This window comes from Panthera leo, chromosome A3 (genome assembly GCF_018350215.1).
Source record: "Panthera leo isolate Ple1 chromosome A3, P.leo_Ple1_pat1.1, whole genome shotgun sequence".
Lineage (NCBI taxonomy): Eukaryota > Metazoa > Chordata > Mammalia > Carnivora > Felidae > Panthera > Panthera leo.
The window spans coordinates 18057051-18082212 of record NC_056681.1 but is presented as its reverse complement, the minus strand read 5'-3'; the positions used below and the strand labels follow the sequence as shown (position 1 = coordinate 18082212).

Sequence of the window (25162 nt, the reverse complement as noted above, 5' to 3'; positions counted from 1 at the left end):
CCTTTTACCAGGATGGTGGCAGTGGACGTGGTTAGAAGTGATCATTGTCAGGACGTTCCACTGAATATTGCAGATTTTGGTTCCCTCAGAAACACACTGGGAAACAAGCATTTGAATATAAGATCTTATCTGGGAGGCAATCCTAAGGCCCATGGGTGGGAGACTGGGGGAAGTGAGGCAATCAAGGGAAGGAAGTTGGTCCAGGGTACCTCAATGAGCAGGTCACCGCTGTGTCCACCCAGGGTTTGATCTCACAGGCCCATCTCATGCTGGAGTATTTACCCATCAATTCCGATACACCATTGGTTGAGGACAACTCTTAGGAAATCCCTTGGCACTTCTGCTATAGTCTGCAGGCAAGGTGTGCATATTCTTTTGTGTTAAGGAAGTCCTTAGGCGAAAAGCCACAGGTGCTTCTGGAAGGCAGGCATTGAGTGAGCATGAGTGGGAACACTGAGAGTAGAGGGGACATGGGCAGGCCACCAACACATCTGCTGTAGGTGTGGACTATGAGGGAAGGGGGTGTGAAGGCTGACTCTCAGACTGCTGGCCTGAAGAACTGAGTGGAGGGTCAGGCCATTTGTGGAGATGGAGAAGAAACAGATGGGGAGAAAGAGAGGTGGGGAGGTGGGAATTCTGTGCTGTGTTTTGGGTACACAAAGTGCTCAGAACAGTGGCTCGCCCTTGTCGAGGACAGTGTGCTTCTTGAGATGTTCCGGCAACAGCAGCCATGTTGAGGCTGATTACTTGATGTCCAAGCTGAGATGCTGAGAAGGAGGCTAGAGGCAGAGGTTCACAGTCACAGGGGAAGGGAAGGTATGGGAGTCATCAGTCCAAGAGGAGACAGACAAGTCAACCGCCACGTGGAGCAATCAACAGAGTTATGAGCCAAGCGTCACGTAGACACAGGGGAGGGGGCAGTCACTTATCATACAGGGAAGGAAGATGGGCATTTAAGGGAGCAGGAGCCACTTTAGGAAGTCTGCAGAAGCACGAAGGCCAGGCTACATTTTGATTTCTGTTCCCACCCTGCCCCCTGTAGAGTGGGCTGAATGCCCTGCTCATGGGCGCCACACTGCTTCTGAGGCTGGATTTGCATTGCCCTCCGTCTACACAGCACCCTGTCTGCAGTGCAGGGGAGCGGAGCGTCCACTCATCTTGTTGCACTGGCCTTGCCTTTGCTCATCCATCCCTTACCATGTTCAGCCAAGACAAGCAGTGTGTGAGCCGAGTGGTCAGAAATGCCACCAATCAGTGGGCTGTGTTTTATAGGCAAGCGGGACCACTGCCTGTTCAAAGCCCAGCCCATGCACGATACCCCCTTTCTTGCTTCCAGGCTCCCATGTGTTAATAAGCCAATCTGGGTGGGTCTTCTAGAGAAGAGGCGGGCAGACTTTCTGTAATGTCAGAGAGGGGGCAGCTTGGGCTTTGCAGGCCACGTTCTCTGTTGTAACCACTCATCCTCTACTGTTGCAGAGCAAATGCAGTCACAGACAAAATGCAAACACATGGGCGTGGCTTTGTTCTGATGAAGCTGTATTTACAACGGTGACGGTGGGCGTTGGACTGGATGTAGCCTGTGGCTGTATGTTGCTGACCTTTTTTTTCTAGAAGCATAACCATGATCCTCAACTACGCGGTGCCTGGGTAGGTAGAACTGGTGCTCATTCTGCTATCTGGCTATTCCAGGTGGAATGCAGATGGGGTGGGAGGCCCTTGCTGGGGCTGCCTGGCTAAGCTGTGTTCTCCGACTTAGCTCGCCCCAGGGTTTCAGACCGGGGCTCTCGAGTGTCTTCCCAGCCATTAATTGATCAGCATTTTGTTGTTTGTGTGGCCTAAACCCTCAGGCACCCTGGAGGAGAAGCTAAGCAGGTTCTAGGCTCTGGGCACCAGTCTCTGCCCTAAACGTGAGTGTGACAAAAGTACTATGGAGGTAAGAAAGTGCTCATTTTACAAATGGAGGGCCTGTCTCTCCTTTTTTCTCCTCTCTCCTCCTCTTCTTACTCCTCACTACAAATGACCATCACCCCCCAGCACGGGACATCTCTAGACCTCATGTGGTTCTTGCTTTTGCATGTTAACTCCTGGACCAAAGGTTCCAGCCCTGGGCCTCCTCCCCCAGCCAGGTAGTGCCAGCTGTTTCAGACAAGCTGCCAAGCCTGTACATTCTTGACTCTGCAACGGTGAGCTGTGCTGTCTCACTGGTAATGTTGGGCTTCTCAAGGTTTGAGCTGATACTCTGGGGGTGGATTTTCTTTCTTTCTTTAAAAAAATTTTTTTTTAATGTTTATTTATTTTTGAGACAGAGAGAGTCAGAGCATGAACGGGGGAGGGTCAGAGAGAGGGAGACACAGAATCTGAAACAGGCTCCAGGCTCCGAGCTGTCAGCCCAGAGCCCGACACGGGGCTCGAATTCACGGACTGTGAGATCCTGACCTGAGCCGAAGTCGGCCGCTTAGCCGACTGAGCCACCCAGGCGCCCCTCTTTCTTTTTTTAAAAAATGTTTATTTTGAGAGAGAGAGTGAGCGCAAGCAGGGGAGGGGCAGAGAGAGAGGGAGAGAATCCCCTTGGGGCTTGATCCCATGAATTATGAGATCATGACCTGAGCTGAAACCAAGAGTAAGATGCTTAACTGAGTGAGCCACCAAGAAGCCCATCTGGAGGTGGATTTTCTAATTTTTTAAGTGTTTTGTTTTTTTTTTTTTTTTTTTGAGAGAGACACAGAGTGAGTGGGGGAGACCAGCACAGAGCCTGATGTGGGGCTCAAACTCAGGAGTCTGGAGATCATGACCTGAGTGGAAGTCAGACGCTTAACCAGCTGAGCCACCCTGGCGCCTCCTAGGCATGGATTTTCTATGCAAAACCCTCTGTGATAAAAGCCAATTGTTCATTCAATTATATCCACCTAAAAGTGGTCTGAAGCCAAGAATAGGACACTCCAAATAGTTTCATAATGATGTTTTTGGAAAAAATCTGTTGAGTACCTACTCTGTGCTACAATTTAGGTTACAGTTAGCTTAAGGTTTTGTTATGGCTGTACATTAGAACCATCTGGGGAAGCTTTAAAAAAAAAAAAACTCCCAAAGCCACAGCCTATTAAATTCAATCAGACTCTCTGGGGATGGGACACAGGTATCAGCAGTGTTTAAACTCCCTAGGCGATTCTAATGAGCAGCCATGGTTCTTGCAAATAGCAAATTTACCTGGAGAGACACTTTCCCATGAGTCTCCTCACTGGTTTCTCTTGCTTTGGTTTTGTCCCCTCCAATCCATTCTTCACTATAATCAGAGAGATCTTTCTAAAATGCGGATAGGACCCAGTTACTCCCCTTGCCAGTATCTTCAGCATACATTCCAAAGTCTTTAATACAGGGTCCTTAATGACTTCACCTCACATGCCCCTCCAGCCTCATTTCTTGTCCTTATATTAACATTCCACAGATAAAGAACCAAATGTAATGCCACAGACAATTTCAGGTGTTTCAAACTTCTGAGACTGAATTTATATATGCTGTTCCCTCTGCTTAAAATTCTCTTCCACCTGAGTCTGTCTGGTAAACTCCTACATACCCTACAAAACCCAACTCAAAAATCTGTTCTGTGAAACCTTCCTTGCTCACTCTCCCACCACTCTGCTTCATCCCAGCTAGTAAATCACTTCTATTATCAGATGGGCTCGTTTATATCTATTAATTTGAAAATCTTGTCTCTTAACTTGTTGATGGGCTATTCCAGAAAAAGCATCTTATTCATGTCTGAATACTGGCCTTGTACTTCATATGTGCCTGAATCCCCTTTGGAATAAATGAATAGGTTGGGCAGATGGCTGAAAACATTAGTGGGTGAGATGGCTTCTGCACATTCTCTGGAATCTCAGAGGCGTAAGTGACTTTGAAAATCATCTGGTTGTGTTCCCTCCCCTAGTGGCCTTCTAGGCAGCTGATAAGCTGATGCATAGCATGTGCTACTTGGATACCCTCAGCAACAGAGAGCTCACTTCCCCATAATGCTTCCGATCCCACTTTTGGACAGCTTGGACAGTGTTTTGTGTCCTCTGCCTCCATGTACTTTGCCCTGTTCCACGGGGGCCCCACAGCATAAGCATGCACCTTCTGTGCTGTGACACTGCAGAGATCTGATAAAGATCCCTGTCCACCCGCAACGTCCTTAAATGGCAATTTGGGAGTCGTCTCAAATCTGCCATGGCCCTCAGGATGCACCCAGCATTCAGATACCATCTGGAAAACCTTAAGCTAAACAAAAGCAGTCGTGATGAGTGGCCCTACTCTGTGGGAAACCACATGGCCCTCTGCCACAGCTCTGGGAGCCTATGTCCCTTGGTGGGGCTGGGCTGGGGGAAGGTGTGAGCCCAGGGGCTGTGATGCTGTTGACCTAGGCAGAGGAGGCAAGGTCTAACAGAGCCACCCAGGAGTGCGCTGTAATGACCCTCTTATTGGCTGACTTTGATCACACATCCATTTCCCTTTTTAGGGAGCTGCGGTGTAATAGGGGATAATCTCCTGAAGGAAAAAAAATAAGAGGGGGTAAAAGTATGAGGGAGACTTCTCTCCATCTTCAAAGGGAGCCAGCCAAGGGGCATTATTTTTACATTAGCAGCTAGTTACAGTAGATTGACCGGGGAATGGTGGCAGTCATTAGGAGCTAATCACATTCTTTTCACACCAAAATTGCCATCTCATTATATTCATCCATTATCACTCTTGGCTTCCCTCTTCTCCTCTTCTCCTGAGGGTGTGGGCCCTATTTCACACTCTTCTCTGTGTGTGGATATGTTTCCTACACTTCAACAGTGTTGCTGTTCTAAGGTAATCATTTTCTTTCTTTCTTTCTTTCTTTTTTTCTTTCTTTCTTCCTTCCTTCCTTCCTTCCTTCCTTCCTTCCCTCCCTCCCTTTCCTTCCTTCCTTCCTTCCTTCCTTCCTTCCTTCCTTCCTTCCTTCCTTTTTCTTTTTTTTTTTTTCGGTCCCGAAGGATGCATTTGGGGATGTCCTCATCCCTGGAGGTCTGAGCTGTGGTATTCATAGAATCCTCAAAAGTCAGACCTGGAAGGTTCTTTTGAGAAAACTATTGCCTCACTTTAGAGATCAGCCAAGTAAGGTCCAGAAACAGGAAATGACTTGACTAGGAATGCAAGCTGAGTGAATCTGCCCCTGCTGCCTCCTTCCCACCCTCCCTCTCTTCCTCTTTTCCGCGGTGACCATCTGGATGTTAGGTCCCAGAAATAACAGCAATGGTCACGGCACACAAGATCTCATGAACTTTGCTTTAGTTGTGGGAAGGTGTGGACAATAAACAGACAAGATAATAACTGCTTAGAACCAGTGCTGTAAAGGCGATAAATAAGGGGCCGGGAGAGACAACAACTAGGAAGAAGAGACTATTCAGATTGAGTGGATTGTGCAGGACCTTTCAAAACGGAGACATTTGAGAAGGAAAGAAACAGCCCATGACTTCCAGCAGCTGGCCTGGCACTCAAAGCTGGACCTTGGTGTGTTACTGTTGCACATAAACAATTTCGCAAAATTGCAACACCAGACAAGGCTTCTCTGAGACCAGGATGGGGCAAGGCAAAAACATGACCACTGTGTAGTCATATCTAAACACAGAAACATATGAACATTGTCCAAACCATAAATAAATAAATAAATAAATAAATAAATAAATAAACAAACAAACAAACAAACAAACAAACAACTAACATCCCCCTATCCTGGCTAATATAAGTTATGGCTGCTTCTCTGCCACTTATAGCTTTAGCTTCTGTCTGGCGTCCCTTTCTTAGAGTTAAGATCTATCAAGGTACCCAATCTTACCACTTCCTAACAACGTCCAATCCAGAACAAAGCCCCAAATCACCCGACATAGCCCATAGCCTGGGAGGCCTTTCTCACATCCTCTTCCTGAGATGTCCTGCAGGTTTTAAACCTGGCTTGTTCAACTCCAGGTGTATTCCTACTTGTCTCTTGTGGACACCTTTGGGTTGAAAACTAAATGATGAGCAGCAGCCAACCATGGCAAGAGCTGGGGGAAGAATGTTCCAGGGCTGAGGGAAGAGCAAATGCAGAGGCCTTGAGATGGAATGAGCTTGGTGTGTTCTAGAACTTGAAGGGGCATTCTCCGGGGCCTGGAGGATGAGAGCAAGCGAGTGAAGCAAAATGTGGATGGGGAGGGTATAGCTTGGAATGGCAGTCAGTGGACCAACACCAAGAATATGTTTTCTTCTAGGTCGATGAAAATGCTTTGGACATTTTTCAAGGTGAGGAGGCTGAGCCAGTACCAGCAGCATGATAAGCGGTAAGAGCTCTTGTGTCTCAAACCTTCCCTTCATCGTTGTTCACGGGCTTCACAGACTTTGGGATAAAATTATTTTCTGGTGCCTACTCCAGACTAACTCTCCCTGTGGCTACAACCCACCTGCCCACCCATCCGTCCTCGCTCCCAGCCATGGAACTCAGTAAGTCAGACACTCATCGTACCTATCGAGACCCCAGTAGGGGTCACGGGCTTCTTAGGCTCTGCTGTGCTGAATCAGTTCATAGGCTTGTTCAACCTACCTCAGTTTCCCCACTTACTACTTCTGGTCCCTGCTCTAAGAATTGCCCCCTGATGCCTGGCTGGTTCCTTCTACCTATTGGTTTGGCCCTCCTGAGATATGAGGGTCCTTTCTAGAGCTTGCTATCCTTCTTTGGACACTCTTCGTTGTACTTACGCCTCTTTGAGTTATGCCCAGATAGTGAGACGTCAAAACACAGAGCTTCCAAGAGCAACTCACCTCCAATTCAAGGCTGAGAGTGTCCTGGTCCATTTCATTTACCTGTTCACTCACTATCCTCAGCAGATTCTGTCACTTATGATTCCCCTCTTCCTCCCTTTGGCTTGACTGTATTCCTGGAGATAATTGGATATGATACGCCCTGGGGTACAGCAAAACCAGGCCCAGAGAATGCTGACCAGGCAGTTCCTGGCTGATGCCTCGGGGCACAGCTGAGGGCTTCCTTCCTGCCTGAGCAGTCCAGCTGGCCAGGACTTCCCTGCATCCCTGCCCACCATGGCATTCTCTCAGTGGAGGGAAGACTCCAGAGAGTCTTTACCAAGGATGCACCATTTTACCTGGGTCTTTCATTCATTTATCTTGTCAAGAATACGTGTTGCCCACCCACTGTGCATATGAGTCAGGGGAAAGGCAGGGCTTTGCAAAAGGCAGACACACTAGAATGAATATTCCATCACTTCCAGTCTCAATAAACTTTTCTAAAAGTTGAGTCAATAGTACACCCTTCACAGCTCTGCCATGTTTCTGAGCCTGGCCTCCAGGCTGGGTGGCTCAGTGGGTGAGAACAGCTGCTCTGCTTTGCTGCACCTGTGACACTGGGGCAAAGAGGAAGTGGCTATTTCTATGCTCAGTGCTCAGAACAGTGACCACTAAGAATGATTTGTAGCCTAACAAGCTGGAAAAAAAAAAACACCCTTCAGGTTAGGGTGGGGGAAAGGTTTGACTATTTTTTTTTGACCATGGAACTCTCATATATCCTGTTGTTTACATGACTCTGTGCATTTGTTAAAATTCATAGAGCGGTACACCTCCCTCCTTCCCCACAAAATGGATTTTATAGCATGCAAATTAAAAAAATGAAAAACAAATACACCCCATGGAGTTCTGTGATGATTAGAAACTACCCAAAATAGCTGGTGGGCTCCTAACACCGTGCCTGGCACACAGTAGGTGTGGGAGACTCTTCCATCCCAGTCTTGCCCAAGAATGTGCTCTTGAGTGCCTGTGGCTGACTTCTGGAATTTACCCCCTGCCTCCCTTTGATCGGAAACATCCAGTTTACTGTCACAAGACCAAACATGGGGGCTCCTTACAACATCCATCCTGGTTTGCCTTGGACCACAGGGCTCCCCAAGATATATGACTTTTGTTTTAAAACTGGGACCATCCTGGGCACCTGGGTGGCTCATTCGGTTAAGCATCTGATTCTTGATCTCGGCTGAGGTCGTGATCTCATAGTTCGTGAGTTCAAGCTCCATGTTGGGCTCTGGGCTGTCAGTGTGGAGCCTGCTTGGGATTTTCTCTCCCTCTCTCTCTACCGCATTTGTGTTCTCTCTCTTTCTGTCTCAAAATAAATAAATAAACTTAAAAAAATTAAAAAACACCTTGGGCCATCCTGGACAAACCAGGACAAATCGTTCACCCTAGAAACAGGTAAGAGCGAGTATTCAGGAAGTGAGAAAGAGTTGTATGAGCTGTTCAGGAAGCCCAAGGTCTCATCTCAACTGAGGTCCATGAGTTCGGTAAACACCCACACTTACTGAAGTCCACGGTTAGCTGGTAGATGGCAAGGGCCGCCGTGGATCGCTGTATTGGTTGTGCACAAAGCAAGAGCATCACATCTAAGGAAGCATGATACATCTGGTAGGCATGTAAATTTCTGGATATATTATGAACAGGCATCTTGAGACAGGTGAACCTTTTGCTATTTCACTCTAAGGAGCTGCATGAATTAGTGGTGGCCCTGGCAGAGGCTAAGCTCGCAATGAATGCTTCTTTCTGGGCTGAAAACCACATGCCTTAGGGATTATAAATGTGGATAGAGAAGGCAGGAGAGGATGACTGATGATATCTACTCAGAGTGGCATCAGGAGAGCAAATATTATTGCGACCATGTCACTAAATAGACGGTAATTTATGAGTTCTGCTGGGGAAGCTGAGTAGAAAATCAGATGGCAGCAAGATGGGGTATTTGTCTGTGACAGGAACTTTGATCAAGGTAGAATAGCTGAGTACACGTGTGTCCGTGTGCAGAGTCACAAAGCACCATTTAAAAAGTCCCCTGAAAAGCTACAAGGTCTCTTTCAAAAACAAATTTTAGGGCAGTGTTTCTCAAACTGGTAGTGATTCAAATCTCCTTACAGAATTTGGTTAAATGCAGAGGGCTGGGTCCTGTCCCGTGTCAATGATGGGACCTATGTCCTATCATTGTGTCCTAATGTTCTTTACTAACTCTCCAGGTGATTCTGACACCCATCACAGTTTGAGAGCCACTGTCTTCGGCAGTAAGGTAAACAGAAACAACACATTCCTGGGGAAGAGTCAACTTAGATTTTAAGGCAGATACTCAGTGTACCTATAGAGACAGCGAAAGATGTGCGAGTCTTTCTACGTTGGTATCTTTCTTTAAGCAATACTGCTTCCCACCCCCTGCCCGCTGCCCCGGATGGAACTATTCTTAATTACAAATATTTCTGCCAGCACTCTGTAATTCCATTAAGTTAATATTTAGTATTTATATACTATTTTGCAGATGCTTCAGAGAAGAGAGATGAGTAAGACCCGGTCCCTGCCTTCATGAGGCCGATAGTCTAACAAAGAAGCTCACACTAGGGCCCCTCTTTTCCTCCCAGCTCTGAGACCATGATCTGGGGGATCCCTGCATCCCATTCTAGGCTACAGACTGTTGGACCCCTCCACATACTGTCTCTGTCTTCATGCACGAGCTTCTGCGTGGCTGTCTCTGGGCCAACGGCTCTCCCTGAAACAGAGTCAGCCAGAGTTGAGGGAGGGCTGTTAAACTACTGCCTTGTTAATTCTGTCCAGGAAAACTAGGCAAAGGGTGTGAATTCCCCACCTGGCTTCATTTTTATTTCTCTTTTTTCATGGGCAAACAACTATGTTTCCCTTCTAAGAAGTGGTTTGAAACACGTCAATGATTTTTTTCCAAGACCCTGAGCACAAGATTCCCTCTGCCACCCATCCTTTTCCTCTACCCAGCCTTCTTCTACTCTTCTTCAATGCAGTGTCTCATCTTTTGTAAAGATTCTGATTGATCTTGACAGTAATAACTGACGAAAAGCAAAAATAAACAATACTACCACCCTCCCACACACTCATCCTGGACTGCCCTTCCCCAGGTGCTACAAAACATTTTAACTAGAGTTAAAATACTAAGACCACGATCTTCCTTTAACGTAGGGTCTCTTATTTCCTTTGCTGAGCTTTCTAATGATCTCTAGGTCTCCAAACACTGTAAGGTAAGGTACAAAGTAGGTACTCAGTAAGTGTTTCTGGCCAAATGAAGTGGAAGCTTCAGGAGTCCACTCCATGCAGCCAAACATCTCACAGGAGATAAGTGGGGACCCAGGGAGGGAGCAATCTTGTCCAAGACCACCCAGCATGTCAGAAATAGACTGAAAACCAGGTCTTGACTCTTAGTCAAGGGAATTTTTCTCTGGTACCATCTGAAAATTGCTTGCTTGGTTGGGGAGGGCTCTCATACCAAACCCAGAAAATACTGTTTTTTGGGTTCCAAACAGAATTCTAAGTAGAAAAATAAAAATAAGCTCAAAGGGAAACACTGCATTAATAGTCTCTCCTACATGAGTTTTATTCCTGCTAGAAAATCTTTCAAGTCTGAACCCACATGGGTTACTGGTATCTTTGGGCCACCCTCCGGAAATGGCCTGTTTTCTCCTCGATTTAACCCATGAGGAGTGGAGTGATATGAGCAGGTGGAATCCAAGTCTTCCTATTTTGGTCATTATGAGTTCCCACAGTTGGAGAACAGCCATGGTTTTCCCTTTCATGCCCTGGGGCATCTGCTAACTCCCCAGGCCCTTCCCCAGAATCTCTCTTCTCACTCATAAACTATTGAGGAGGTAGACCAGATCTCTCAGGAATCACCTGTAGTGGGATGCTCTGTGACTAACCTCATCAACCGAGGAGAGAAAAGTTGTGAAGGTCTATTCTGCCTCTGTTCAGGTGGCTCCGAGCAGACAAGAGGGCACTGGAGCATCCTGAAGCATCCATCTTTATGGTTATGCCCCATCCGAAGGCTGCCTGCCAGTGTCACCCAAGACGACTAGCAGACACATGACAACACTGGCTTCACCCCACAGACGCCATGCACACAGCGTGTCTGTCCAGAGCTGGAGAATGAACAAATGTTTGCTCTTCATTAGGTTATATCCTATTCCTCACAGCTGTTCCTTGTTGCCTTAAATAGTCTTCATGGGGCTATAATAACCAGATAACCTTCTGGTTACCCTAATGGGCTCATCATTCATTAGGATGACAGACTGGCTGGATTGAACTGGGATTAATAGGCTTCCCTTCTCCCCATGACAAAGTCACCCCTTCCTGTTGTTCCTCATCTTCCTCGAGCCTGCTGCTCTTCTGACCACGATGATGTCTGGGCTTTAGGCAACTCTTCTCTCCAGCCAACATCTCTTAGCATTTGTTAGTGTGCTAAGACTTTTGTTTTGTAGCTGGGGAGGGTAGGAGAATCTGGGCTGGGAAAACAGGACAGGAAAGAGGGAAGAAGACTCTGCAGTCCAAGATCATGAGCAGAAGCCCCTTAGTTTCAACATGGCTGTGCTCTATCACCACTGTGAGTGGCTATCACATGCCCCATGGCATCAGATGTGACCAGCAGCAAGGAGAGTAGTGAGGTGATAGGTCTGGGGGCACAGGCAGGGCACGCTCTGGGGACTCCAAGGAGTCTCCTTAGGCCAGCATCCCTCAACCTTGAAAGTAATTATAGTTATCCGGACAGCTTAGAAAATATAGATCTCTGGATCCCACCTCTAGGAATTCTAATTAATCTGAAGGACAACCTAGGCATTGGCATTTTTAAAACTTCCTTAGGTAATTCTAATGTGTGGCCAAGACTGAAAACCTCCAAACTTCCTATTTGTATGGCAGGTGAGGTTAATTAGCCTTAGGTCTCCTTGAGTTCCTAGGAACCCAGGGCCCCTGGTCAACCACAGTTGCTGGGACTTGACATGTAACTATGGGGGTGGCAGCCCCAGAAAGGGGTCTAGCTGGACTATCAGTCCGGGACAATCACTTCCTCCTTAGGCTCACAAAATATGCGGGACATAAGGATTGTTTGGATCACTCAGACCAACCCCTTTTTTCCTTTATTGCATAAATATGGAAATGGAGGCCCAGAACAGGAGAATGACCTGCCCAAGGTCACCCAGATACTTAATTAAAGAGATAGGACTTGAATCCAGGCATTTTGACTATTAACTCAGAACGACTCATATATGACTTCAAGTCATTGAACTTAAAATACATATTGAGAGACTCACGTTTACATGCCAAAGAGCACAAACTGATTCTATGTCTCTACAGGAGAGAACATGTGTGGGCTTGTCTGGGCTCTGGGCCCAGTCTCCTGGTTTGAGCAATTCCATCTTTTCCTTCAATTACTGTCCCAGCCGCCTACCTGCCTCTGGTCTCCCTGCTCTGATCAATGCCAGACAGTTACATCTAGAATGTGAATTCAACTTTAAAAAATGCTGCTCCGTTCCATGGCTCTGCATGACCTCTAGAATTGAATCCAAACTCCTTACTTAGCCTGAAAAATATCCCCTTGCTTCACCACCCCAGCCCACTCCTACTGATAGTTCCAGCCCTATCTCCCTCCATGCTTTGTATGCCAAACATAGTTTTTGTACCAAACTGCTTCTGGTTCTCATAATTCAACCTGCTATGCATACCTCCATGCCACAGACTCTTCTAGTCCCTCTGCCCAGAACAGCCTTCCCTGCTTTCGAATTTGGTGATTTGTATTTCTCAAGCTTTGGTTTAGGCTTTATGTGGTCCAGAAAGCCAACGGCCATCCATCCCCAGGCTAGGTTTCATGCACACCACCCACAAGGGTTCCCACAGCACTCTATTGTGACATTTTCTCAAGATACTGAAGTGATCAGTTCATATGTCTGTGTCTAAGAATAGGCTCTAAGTTCTCCCAGAAGGCAAGAGCTCTGTCTCCTCTCAGTTCCTAGAGCCTAGTACAACATCTGGCCTATGGAGAGTCCTCAGACATCTTTAAATTGACATTCCACAAGGCTCATCCTTGGTTATCATCTCTGTCAATCAATGCTCACTTGCTTCGTGACCTCAAAGCAAGGGCTTGTGGCTTTAATATCATCTATATGACAGTAACTCCCAAAGTTTTCTCCTTAGCTCAGGCTTCTTTCCCAAATTCCAGACTCGTATGTCCAATTACCTACTTTCCATCTTCACTAACATGTCTAATGGACACCTCAAACTCAGTTCAAAATTGAACTCCCGATTGTTCCATTGGCCCCAAGTCTGTTCTCCCTGCAGCTTCCCTATATCTGGTAGTGGCAACTCCATCCTCCCAGTGGTTCAAGTAATAGCCCCGGAGTCACCCTTGAATCCTCTCTCTCTCTTTCACACACCATGCTAATGCATTAGGAAACCCTGTTGGTTCTGTCTGGAAGCTATGTTCAGAATCCAACCATTTCTCACCACCTCCACTGCCACGCCTTGGTGGTGTCACCATTGCCTCTTGCCTGGGTTACTGCCATGGCTTCTTAACTGGTCTCCCTGCTTTGACTCTTGCCTACTTATGTCTCTTCTCAACACAGTAGCTGGAATGAGCATTTCAAAGTAATGTGAAATAGTTATTTGTTTTCTCAAACCTCTGCAGTGGCTTTCCATTTCATACAGAGTAAAAGCCAAAGTCCTTAAAATGGCTTATGAGGCACTACATGGTCAGATTCCCCCTTTATTTCTCCAATGTCGTCTTTTATTACTTTTACTCCTTGTTCACTCTACTCATACCACCCTTGGCCTCCTCGTACTCCCTTGATTTGGACCTTTCTGCCTCTAGATTTCTTCCACCATGTATCTGCTCAAAACTTTTCGTTTAATTAAGGACTACCTTTGTACCCTATTTAATACTGGAACCCTGTTTACTCTACGTCCCTGGAATATACTATCTCCCTGCCTTGCTCTATCCTTTCTTTTTCCATGGTACTTGTGGCAGTGTGTATCATCCAAAGATTGTATTGTCCAGTATTTCCTGTTCTGCATTCTCTTGTAGAATCTTGCAATTGCCCCTCCATCTATCAAGAGAGGGAGTTTAATTCCCCTTCCCTAGAATATAGGCAGTTATTACTTACTTATAACCAATACAATGAGGTAGTAGCGATGCTGTGTGATGCCCGAGTCTAGGTCACAAAGGATGATGTACTTTCTACTGTTAGCCAAGAGGCTCACCTTTGGACCGATGAGCTACTATGCATGACGTCCAGCATCATCAGGCTCCCGTGCTGTGAGGAAGTCCAGGCCACCTGAAGAGGCCGTGTGTAGGTGTTCCAGATGACAATCCTAGCTGAGACCCCAGGGGACAGCCTGCAGCAATCACTAGATATGAAAGTGAAGACACTTTCTGATGATTACAGCCCCAGTCTTAGAGGCTTCCACGTCAAGGTTTCCACACATCAAGGAGCAGAGGCAGACTCTGTTGTGCTATGTCCAAATTTCTGACCCACAGAATCAATGAGCACAGTAAATTGGTTGTTTCACGTCACTAAGATTTGGGATAGTGTGTAGCACAGCAAATAGTATGTTTCACTGTTGAACATATTATTTACTAACATATTAAGTGAATTGTTGTGAAATGACTTGTCTTTTTTGTCTGAATTCTCAATTATAATTATTTTTGTTTTATAGTTACACTATTCACAAGCCATTTCCCCTTATTTGTGAGGCATCAAGAAAGGTGAAACTAGCCTTTCACATCAATATGCATTTGTAAGACATTTCTCTGTCCTCTTGTTGAAAAACTAGAGAATATTACTGAAGTGTCAAAGGTACACACACTTCATCTGTTCCAACATTAGCTCAGGTCTAGATTGAAGAGCAGTAAATGTCTTCTCCAAGGCTTTTAATAAAATAACTTGTTTTTAAGTCTGTAATTGATTTCTTGTTTCTCTTGCTAGAACACAAGTTTCAGGAGGGAATGAATCTTTGTCCAATTTGTTCAACTCTGTATCCAAATATGTATGTAGAACGCTCCTTGGGAATGGTAAATACTCAGTGAATATTTATTGAACAAATTTATGTGACTGTACAGCTGAACTGAATTTTAGAAGACACAGTTTGCTATAGCTGAGAGGTCCCTTATATGTCAACTTGTCAAACCCACCCATTTGTATGAAAAAGGCTGAGCAGGAGTCATAGGCAAGAAAGAGCACAAAACATGTTGGTTTGAGAGTAGGAGTGGAGGCTCAGGATCCTTGTGATTACAACAGGGCATGGTCTTCAAGCAAACCTGTGGCTCGTAGGTCCACTATGTAGATTCCAGACATCATGGGCACTTTGATGATCAAAGCCATATCCACCTAATGTCTAGAAAAGGGGACTGGCAGATTGTGGGAAGATTCCCATTAAATAAGGCTGCTTCCCACTTAACCTCCTGCTAATCAGAAAATGTGTTAACTGGAAGCTAAACATTCAAGTTAACTGGTTAATATAATTTGAACGAAGTGAAGGCAGGACTAGTCCACTAAATGATATTTCTGTTTGGGGTCTAAATGGTGGAGCAAAATGTATTGTTATATTATAAAAACACATCATTTCCACTCCAGAAAGTTTGGGAAATGTAAAAAGGCAGAAAAATAAATTAAAAAAAATCAATCCAAATCATACCACACAGGGATGTACCTTCCAAAAAGATATTACCCTGGAAGGAAATGCACTAAAGTAGTCAAATGTATTTGTTTTTTTGTTTTCAAATTTTAGACCTCAGTTTCTTAGAACAGTGTTTCTTAGTCTTTGACTATTTCTTCCCCTTTCTGATAAGTCCCCAGTCTCCCTTCATGCTATTGGAACCTTAAATGAAATAGTATGACTAATGACTTATAAACCATCATGACATTGAATATGTCTTTACCAACAGCACACTATCTCCTGTCATTCACTCACCAAAGATATGTACACAGGTGTGTATAAGCACATACCCATGTACGCCTCCACACTTTCCGGGACTGGGACCATTCAACAAACCTCCTAGGAAGTAAGGCCCAGGGATGAGCAGTGATGAGACCATTTCCTCCAAATATTACCCCGATTTCCTCCCCAAATTTGTGGATTGAGGATATGAAAAAATGCTATTTTACTGGGATCATATTTGAAATTAAGCACAAGTTCTCCTGAGCTGGTAATTACTCACATCCATGGACATAAACGTTTTTGTTCTCATAAATGTGTCAAACATGCCCCTTGCCACCGTGTTTTATACTCTCGTAAAATTTTAGGACCAGAGAGGTCCTTAGACATCACCTTATCCAAACTCTCCATTCAACTAATAAAGAATTTAAAACTCAGGTAGCAAAATGGTATGTTAATATCACACAGTTTATTGTACTGGAATCTGGCTGTCTGGACTCAGCAGCCCGCCCCTCCCCCCAAGTTTAGCACAATTTCATGAGCTCACATAGCTTCTGAAATACTGCTTTGTAAGCTCTTTCTCAGAATATAGTCTGAGAGATAAACTTAGTCTGCACTATCAAGAATTCCAAATATGTAGAGTCTTAGTCAATGCGTTTGCACTGCATACAGTGTTACCGACCCTGGCATATTTGGGGAACATGGTGCATGTGAAAAAAAGAAACCTACAAAAACTAGTACACATAACTCAGAGCCTGGCACACAGTAGATGCTCGAAAGATATTCTGGGAAGGAAGAAGGAGAGGGGGAGGGAGAGAGAGAGGAAAGGAAAAGTAAAGAAAGAAATGTTGTTTTCAAAGCTGGCTGCACAAGGAGGCTTGCAAAATTCTTCCTGGGGAGTGAGGTGGTGCTCTTTAGTTCAGGAAAATATCTTAATGAATTTTTCCTTCTATTTTATTTTCTTCTTTGTAAAAGATGAGGCCTGAGGGGCAAGGTCTGAAGCAAAAGAAGGGAGACGGAGAAAGCTAAACTGTTTTGCATAAACAAATGAGTGTGGGGGGAGCGTGGGAATTCTTTTCCTGGATGCTGGGAAAAATTGAAAAAAAAAAAAAGGAAAAATTTGAGGATACTACAAAGAACTTTGGGGACAGAGTGGACAGAGACCTGTCAGGAGGCCGGAACCTCAGAAGGACTTTTATTCGGGCACTTCCTGTACTTTGCTGCAATCCTTCTGTTATTCCCCAAACCTCAGTAACAGCCACTACTCACAAGTCCTCTGCACTGGAGTTGCCTTGGGGAGGGAGAGAAGGGATGTCCAAAGCCAGGGTGAGGAGAAGGTACAAAGAGAGAGAAGGAGATACCAGAGGTGAAAGTGACTCAGGCGGTGGGTGTTGAGAACACAGCAGAAGCAAGGTAATGGGCCCAGAGGGGACTACGAGCAAGCAAGTCTCCCGGAAATCACTGGCAGGGGAGACTGGCTGGCTTTTTTTTTTTTTTTTTTTTTTTACAACAGGTGGGATATGGGACTTGATCCTTTCCATCTTCCTATTGAAGGAAGGCAGGAATCGAAACTGATTCAGTAGGTCTGAGTGGGGACTGGGATGGTGCCTTTCCAACACACTCCCAAGCGATGCTGTTGTTGCTGGCCTGGGGACCATCCTTTGAGTCGCAAGGATTCAGCACCCATGAAGCCTCTGTGCCCATCAGGAAGTTTCTCCACAGGGTGGTCTCTTACCTCATATTCCTCCTTGAACCCATAGCCCTGGCCTCTCTTCATCTGGGTGATGTGCTGCAGTAGGTCCGCCACCCGGATGGCAGGCTGGAACTGGTCCCGGGGATAGCTCATCTCCACAGGGTCGCAGGCCCGGTAGGGGTGAGTCTGGATCGTGAGGGTGGGCTGGGACAGCTCCCCACGGCTGCCATCTGCTTCAAAGAGAAGGGGGCAAAGCACATATCACCTATGAGAGTTCTGTCCTCTGTCCTCTCCACCACCCCCCAGGGCAGGGGAACTAACTCAAGACTCAAGTGATCAGGAAGCTGAGGACACTGCTTCCCTCGCATGGCTGTGGTGGCAGATTTAAAAATTAAAACAACAAACGAACCAATGAACACAATAACCCTGGGTTTGTTTCTATTTCAAGGGTGCTTATCGATGGAGCAGTGACCAAGTTCCAGGTTGGCTGCCATCCTCTGCCTGTCTCAGTCGTTCCTCCAGGCTTGAGAGGGTGGTCTTGGTCAATTAGGGCCAATCTCAGAGCCAGTGAGAAGCCAGACAGCAGTTTAGGAAATAGGATGCCTGGAAATCATCTCTGGTGCCTGCTTGCAAGTGAGGAGAGCCCAGGTCTCTGGAGACCAGAGCCATGTGTCTGCTCCTGCTCCGTCTGCCTACATCCTTGGGAGGAACTGAAGCCAGTCTTGGACTCTGACCCCTTCAGCTGCTCTCTCCAGCTCTGGGCTCTGCAACGTGCTTGGCTTCTGTCTACTATCTAGTTTCCCCACCAGTTCACACTCTTGATCCAGGAGTGTCGCTGAACCTCTTCCTTCAGTCCTGCCAGCTACTTCTCCCAGGCCTGGGTCCTATGCCCCATCTCCTTTATCGAATCTCTCCTTGATATAAGATCTGTACTCTCCTTGATAATAATCTCTATACCCACTGAGTCACGCTAACTGCCCTCTGCTGGCTCACCGCCACCCCCCCCCCCCCCCCGCCCGCGCCCCCCCCCCCCCCCCCCCCCGGAAACTGATGCATGCTGAGGGGAGATTTGAATTCCTCTGTTCCCCTCTGGCCAGGACAGCCACATGCTTGCCCTACGGACTCCCTGCCAAGCATACATTGTTGATCTTTCAGGGCCAGTTCACAACCATCTAGGCTTGGTTTCCTCAACCTCCTCCCAAAGTCATGGACTGTCTATGCCCCAGAGCCTCCAGCTGTGGCATGTATGAGATCAGAACTGCCATAGATGATGATCCTGGTGTTTTCAGGCACATTAAGGTACCCACACAGACCCCATTAAGCCTATGCCACAGTCACTCCCAGGGAGGCTTCAGTGTATATTCCTGACTTTCTGCAACTTGTCTTTTCAAAATCCGTGTTCCCTGTTAGCTTGTTTGTCGCTCATGTCATAATAATCTCTCAGACATTGCTTCTGTATGTGGAAGTGGAATCTCCTATGTGACAGCAAGAGCTAAACTGTTCCTAGTAAGGAAGGATTGCCAACAAAAAGACCTAGAGCGTACAGGCTTATGTACAAGGAAGAAGGGCCTACGTGAGATGTTAGCACAGCTTTCTGGACTGCACAGAAGAAAAATCCTGCTTCCTTTCCCTCCTGGGACTGTAGGTAACATGTAGTACATCTTCAATGGCATTGATTAAATGGAGAGCTTTGCAAATGTGGGGGCTGCTTTCACTCTCCAGCACACCCTTGTGATCAGGAGGCCAATTTACTGAGAATTCACTGTCAATGTGCCAGGGACTGTGGTAGGCATTGGCAATGCACACAACACAGACCGCACCCTCCAGACTTGACAGTCCAGTATGGCAGACAGACAAGAAGAACCACCTGAAGCACAAGGACAGAAGCCGGGGAAGGGAACCACATTGAGGGAAGAGAAGGAGGCCGAGAAGGAGCGGAGGAGATGGGTGGGCACGTGATGGGGGCAAAGCTCTCAGAGATGGTGTGAGGCAGGTCAAGAAGGCTGTGAACGTGTGAGAATCTCCCAGCCAGAGGGAAGCTGTTGAAGGGTTTTAAGAATTCCTTTCTTTAAGGACACACTAGTTCTTGCCGGTGCCCCAGCTGTCACAGATAGGAGGCACCCTTTGGTGGGGTTGGGAATGGAGAAGAGGCATTTCTGTTTACTTCTCTGGATGCTGCACTTCATGATGCCCAGGAGAGCATGGGCCAGAGTCAGCGCCTGGAGCCCTGTGAGTGTCTCCCACCTAAACCGCCATCACACATGGGGACAGGTGTCTTCAGAGATCCATGGTCTTTCAAAGGACCTGGGGCACGGACTGCCTGGAAGACGGACTGCCTGGCAGAGACAGGCTTCTTAGGAATGGGCACCTGGCAAATTTTGTGAGATGCCAAATGTTCCCCAAGCCAATATGGATATTTTCCCTAAACACAGTGCTAGACAGATTGTAAACTTGGTGTCAGCAAAACCAACACTGGAATGGAAAGTAAATGCATTTGAAATTTAACAACTTTGTATTGCTGTAACATTCGTAATAATGTCAACGCTGGTGCTAATGATGCTGTAAAGGCTCAGAACCAAGGGGCTTTCAAGGTTTATTAATTCAACTAGTTGGACTCCCTTCTCCAATGTATCTTACCTCACCTATTTCCTTATTAACCTCCGATAATGCAGAAGTGATGCCTTTTATCACAGCCCATTTCACCAGACGCACTATACTTAATTTTCCATCATTAGGTTTAATGAAAACCCAATTTCACAACTCACTTCTCTCAGGAACCTACAAGTAATGCTACGTTTTTATCAGCCCCAATTAAAAAGCGTTATGATGTTCCTATTCGAGTGGGAGCCTTAAAACTAACCTGCGATTCCGCGGCTAATTCAACAAGGGCACTGGAATTCACATGCTGCTCATAAAATGTAACTCAAACCAGCTGGCCCTGGGAGAGAACGCTGCTCATTTTTCTCCTCACCAGACCCTTGATTTTCATGCGATTTTGAATTCTCCTTAATGGGTTTTGCATGTTTATTTATCACATGATAATATTTTGGATTTCTTTTGCACTTTTTCTATAGCTGTTGCCTAAGCCTGTGAGTTCCCCTGCAACAACTTCTGTGGTTGCCTGTCAGGGGCTTTTGGGTGATGCATAGGAGATCCTGGGTCACCACAGTCCCTCTATTTCCTCTGTCCCTCTACTGGTTCTCCTTCCTTCTGGCCTTGACTTTTCTATTTTTTTATCCCCCTTATAGATCTCCCTGTAGCTCCAGACACATATTTCCAATTACTTGGTAGGAATTGCCACTCCGACTGGTTAACAAATATTTACTGAGTACCTATATTGTATAAAGCTTGGTGTTAGATACCACATACATACAGGAGGGTGGAGGAAAGTATGTTCAGAGGGAGATAAGCATGCCACAGCCCTTGCAAGAAAGAAAAAGAGATAAGGTGTGTATAAACAAGTCTGACAAAGGTGGGAAGGGACAGGTGCCTGGGAGATGGGAGGGGGATGTGCTGTGGAGCTGGGCACTCCAGAAATGTTTTTCAAGCTACAGACACTCACACCCCACCTCTGTGGTTTTTTGCTATAAGTATGTACAGCCTATATCGGCTCTGATAGAACCTCCCATGATGATGGAAATGGTCTATATCTGTGCTGTGCAATATGGCAGTCACTAACCACGTGTGGCTCGTGAGCATGTGAAAGCGGCTAATGTGACCGAGGAACTGAAGTTTAAGTTCTGTTTAATTTTAATTAATTTCAGTTTAAATATCTACATGGTGGCTTGTGGCTACTATATTGGGCAGCACAGATCTAGAGAAAAAGAATAACAGAAATGGAGAATACTTGAGTTACATAATAGGGCAAAGAGGTCCAAGGAAATGTAATGCAAGCCACATAAGTAATTTAAAGTTTTCTTGTAGCAACATTAAATACGGCAAAGTGAATTAAGTTAAATTATTTTAAAAAATAAATTTTATTTGACTCAATTCACAAAATAATATTTCAACAGTCAGTATAAAATCATTAATGATATATTTTACACTCTTTATTTGTACTAGGGCTTTGAAATCCAATGTACAAAATTTTTCACTTGCTTCAGTGTAAGCTTAAAATTTCTTTCAATGTTTATTTATTTTTGAGAGAGACACAGAGTGAGAGTGGGGAAGAAGCAGAGAGAGAAGGAGGCACAGAATCCAAAGCAGGCTCCAGGCTCTGAGCTGTCAGCACATAGCCTGATGTGGGGCTCAAATTCATGAACCATGAGATCATGACCTGAGCCAAAGTCGGACACTTAACTGACGGAGCCACCCAGGTGCCCCGCTTCAGTGTAGTCTTATTTCAGTTCAGACTAGCCATATTTCCAGGGCTCAACAGCATAGGTGATTAGTGGGCAATGCAGGTGTACAGGCTTACCCAGAGCCAAGTCAAGTTCTAAAGAGAGCTGATTTAGAGTTATAGTGAACTTCAGAGACAACTCATCTAGTGTAAGACAGCTCTAGCCCATGGATGCAACATGCCCATTTACTTTTAATGCTCACTACAACATTTATATAACTTTTTAAGAAATGGCCTGACCGTGTCCCATGAGAAGAGCAGGACCCTGAGAAATGCTGTGAGTCTGGGTCCCAGAATCAGAGAGAATGGGGTTCGTATTTTTAATCACCCAGTTATGGGCTCGATGATCTTGGCCAAGCGACTACAGTTTCAGAGCTCAGTATCTTCATCTACAATACAGGGAAGACAGGTGTTGTGAGGATTCGATGAAATAATGCCTGCAGGTGCCTGGTTTCGGGTGAGCAGGGAAGAAACCATTGCTGTTCTGATGTTGTACAAGATGTGTTTGGCACATGAGAATCACAGACTGGCGAGAGCATCTGGGGAGTCTTTTAGGGCTTCTCTCTTCTTTCCTTCAGGACACACTCCATGGCCATCTAAATATTTTACTCTATTCCTGCTGTTACTGTCCTAGTTTGAGTCCCCATGACAAGACTATTCCATCAGGTTCCCCACGGGTCTTTCTGCCTTCACAGTTCTTTTTACACAGCTTTGATCAAGTCATTCTTCTGAGCAAAAGCCTCCACAGAGTCAAGACACAATTTCTTAACTAGCCAACCAAATTCCTATAGTTTCTATTTCTTATTTCATCTAAAATAATTCCTCTCAATCTGTGTACCCTTTAGGGCAGGAGAGCACAAAGAGTGGATGGGTAAGTATCTGGAGACTGCTTGCTGAGAGGGGAGAGTCTGGGACCGGAGAGAAGGTTTGAGGTGGGGATGAGGCTGGCTCACCTGCTCAGAGTGGAGACATGATTAGAACAAACACAGCGGGGGTGCTGTGGCAACAGCAGGTGTCAGGGTCAGAGTACAGAACCTGAAGACAAAATCTGGCTTCAAATACGAACCTCACAACTTTCTAGCTATGGGACTTCAGACAGATTACTAAGATCTTTATTTGTAATTGGCATCAGAGATGGCGATGACCATTATCATCATGGAAGAAGGTCGTTGTAACCTTAAATGGGATCCATTGGAAGACGTCTCAAGGTGACCCCTGGCTGCTAGCAGGCGCTGCCTGATCCCCACCATTGCTACCAAATATCAGTAAAGCCTCAAGAAAATAAACTTATAATAGCATTAAAATGTAAGTCGGTGAACTAACCTAGCATCGGAATTTGGGAGGAATACCCATTAATTATGTCAGTATCACACTACATATGTGTATGAAGATGGAGACTTCATTTTGTCACAGTTTTTAAAAAAATCTCTAAAATTGTATAAAATCACCTTTCACCTGATTCAACATAGGGCAATTTTCCCTCTCGGGTTGAAAAGGATTGCAATTTCTTTGGTGAAGCATAGATGAAGTAGTTGGCTTGGGTTCGGGAGCCATGTTGTAAGAAAATTGTGTTCCACATTTCCAAATTCTGGACTTCAGCTAGTATAAGTGTACTGACTTGCACTTCTTGAGACACAGTAGATTCACACCCCCCCCCCCCCCATCTCATATCCACTCGGGATATACTGTCTCTCAATGTAACGGCAGGTGAAATAACCTTCTCTCTCTCTTTTTCTTTGCATTCAGTACCCAATACTTCCTGGCCCTGGCATATGGCAACCATTACCCTGCTTTCTGTTGCAGTAGTTGCTTTCTCTGGAATGTCATATATATGCAATCATACTGCATACAGTGTTTTGTGGCTGGGTTTTTACAAAAATGTTTATTTACTTTTGAGAGAGAGAGAGAGAGAGACAGAGAGAGAGAGAGACAGAGAGACAGAGAGAGAGAGAGACAGAGAGAGAGAGAGAGAGACAGAGAGAGAGAGAGAGAGAACACTAGCAAGGGAGGAGCAGAGAGAGAGAGGGAGAGACAGAATCCAAAGACAGGCTCCAGGCTCTGAGCTGTCAGCACAGAGCCCAATGTGGGGCTCGAACTCATGAACTGTGAGATCATGACCTGAGCGGAAGTTGGATGCCCAACCCAGTGAGCCACCCAGGTGCTCCTATGTTTTCACTTAGCACGATGCTTTTGAGGTTCTTCCATGTTGTTGCTTATAGCTAGTTTGTTCCCATTGGCACACATCCTCGCCAGCTCTTGTTTCACGGTTCTATTAATTTTAGGTAAGTTTTATTAATTTTAGGCATTCTAGTGGTTGTACAGTAGGATCTCACTGTAATTTTAATTTGCATATTCTTATGTACCTATATGACATTTGTTTTCCTTCTCTGGGTGAGGTGTCTGTTCAAATATTCGGCCCATTTTTTAGAGGGTTATCTTATTATTGACTTGTAATCTGGATATAAGCCTTTTATCATATGTATGTTTTGGAAATACTTACTCCCAGTCTGAGGCTTACCCTTTTATTTTCTTAATAGTATCTTTTGAGAAGCAGAAGTTTTAATTTTGATCAGGTTGAATTTATCAATTATCTTCCTTTATGGTTGGTTATTTTGTCTTGTGCAAGAAATCTCTAATTCAAGGCCACAAATATTGTCTATGTTTTCTTCTCCTTCTCCTTCTGAAGTCTGGCCAAATGGCGTAGGGTTGAACTTGTAACACTAGTAGTAAGTACAATGCCACCCTGCTGCTCCACACTTTACAGAGCTGAAATGGGCATTGTATAACTGGCAACTGACACTGAGATTCTTTGTTACTTCAAGTAACACTAGCCTGAAGGATAGAAAAAAAAAATGCTTCACCTTCTTATTTCCTTCTCTGGGCTCTGATAATCAAAGATTAAGCGACCAAATATGGGAGGCTGGGTATTTCCAAGCCCTTTCTCCCCCTCAATTGCTTTCACTGGGGTTTCTGACATGGCAAAGGCAAAAGAAGGTAGACAAAGACCTTTATACCCTAGGAAGCAGATTCAGTATTAGGAAAAAAAAAAGGGGGGGGGGGACCAGAGTAGTCATGGGGAAGGTGACTTCTGGATTGACTTACTCCCTCTGATAAAGAGATCAATCCTCCTCTTTGTGGGCAGAACATAAATTCTTCCCTCCATAGCACTCAGATCAGATGGAGGGATGGTATCAGACACTCTGCAGAGGGATGGGGGCTGTCAACATCCCTTCCTCCTTCCGCTTAAGCCACAAGAAAAGGGTTCCTGCCAGTTGGGCAGTAAGGACAACAGTGAGAATCTTCCTGCTCTGTTCACAGCAAACACCAGTCCTGGAGAAATTTTCTCCTCCTTCTTTATAGTAAGTAAACAGAAACAAAACAACATGGTCTTAGAAAAATCT

At 45.5% G+C, this 25162-nt stretch overlaps 1 protein-coding gene and 1 non-coding gene across 4 annotated transcripts in view; one reads left to right on the top strand and one right to left on the bottom strand.

Moving 5' to 3' along the window:
- Positions 1-25162, bottom strand: part of PTPRT (protein tyrosine phosphatase receptor type T) — an 800956-nt gene that overhangs the window by 76694 nt on the left and 699100 nt on the right. For 2 of the 3 annotated variants that reach the window (XM_042930944.1, XM_042930945.1), the window contains exon 16: positions 17465-17655. In XM_042930944.1, coding sequence (XP_042786878.1) covers positions 17465-17655 — 191 coding nt within the window. The remainder of the gene's footprint in view (positions 1-17464; positions 17656-25162) is intronic. The other variant, XM_042930943.1, reaches the window with a different exon arrangement.
- LOC122216755 lies at positions 7339-7469 on the top strand. The gene has a single exon (XR_006201097.1). It is a non-coding gene; the product is annotated as a small nucleolar RNA SNORA43 (small nucleolar RNA).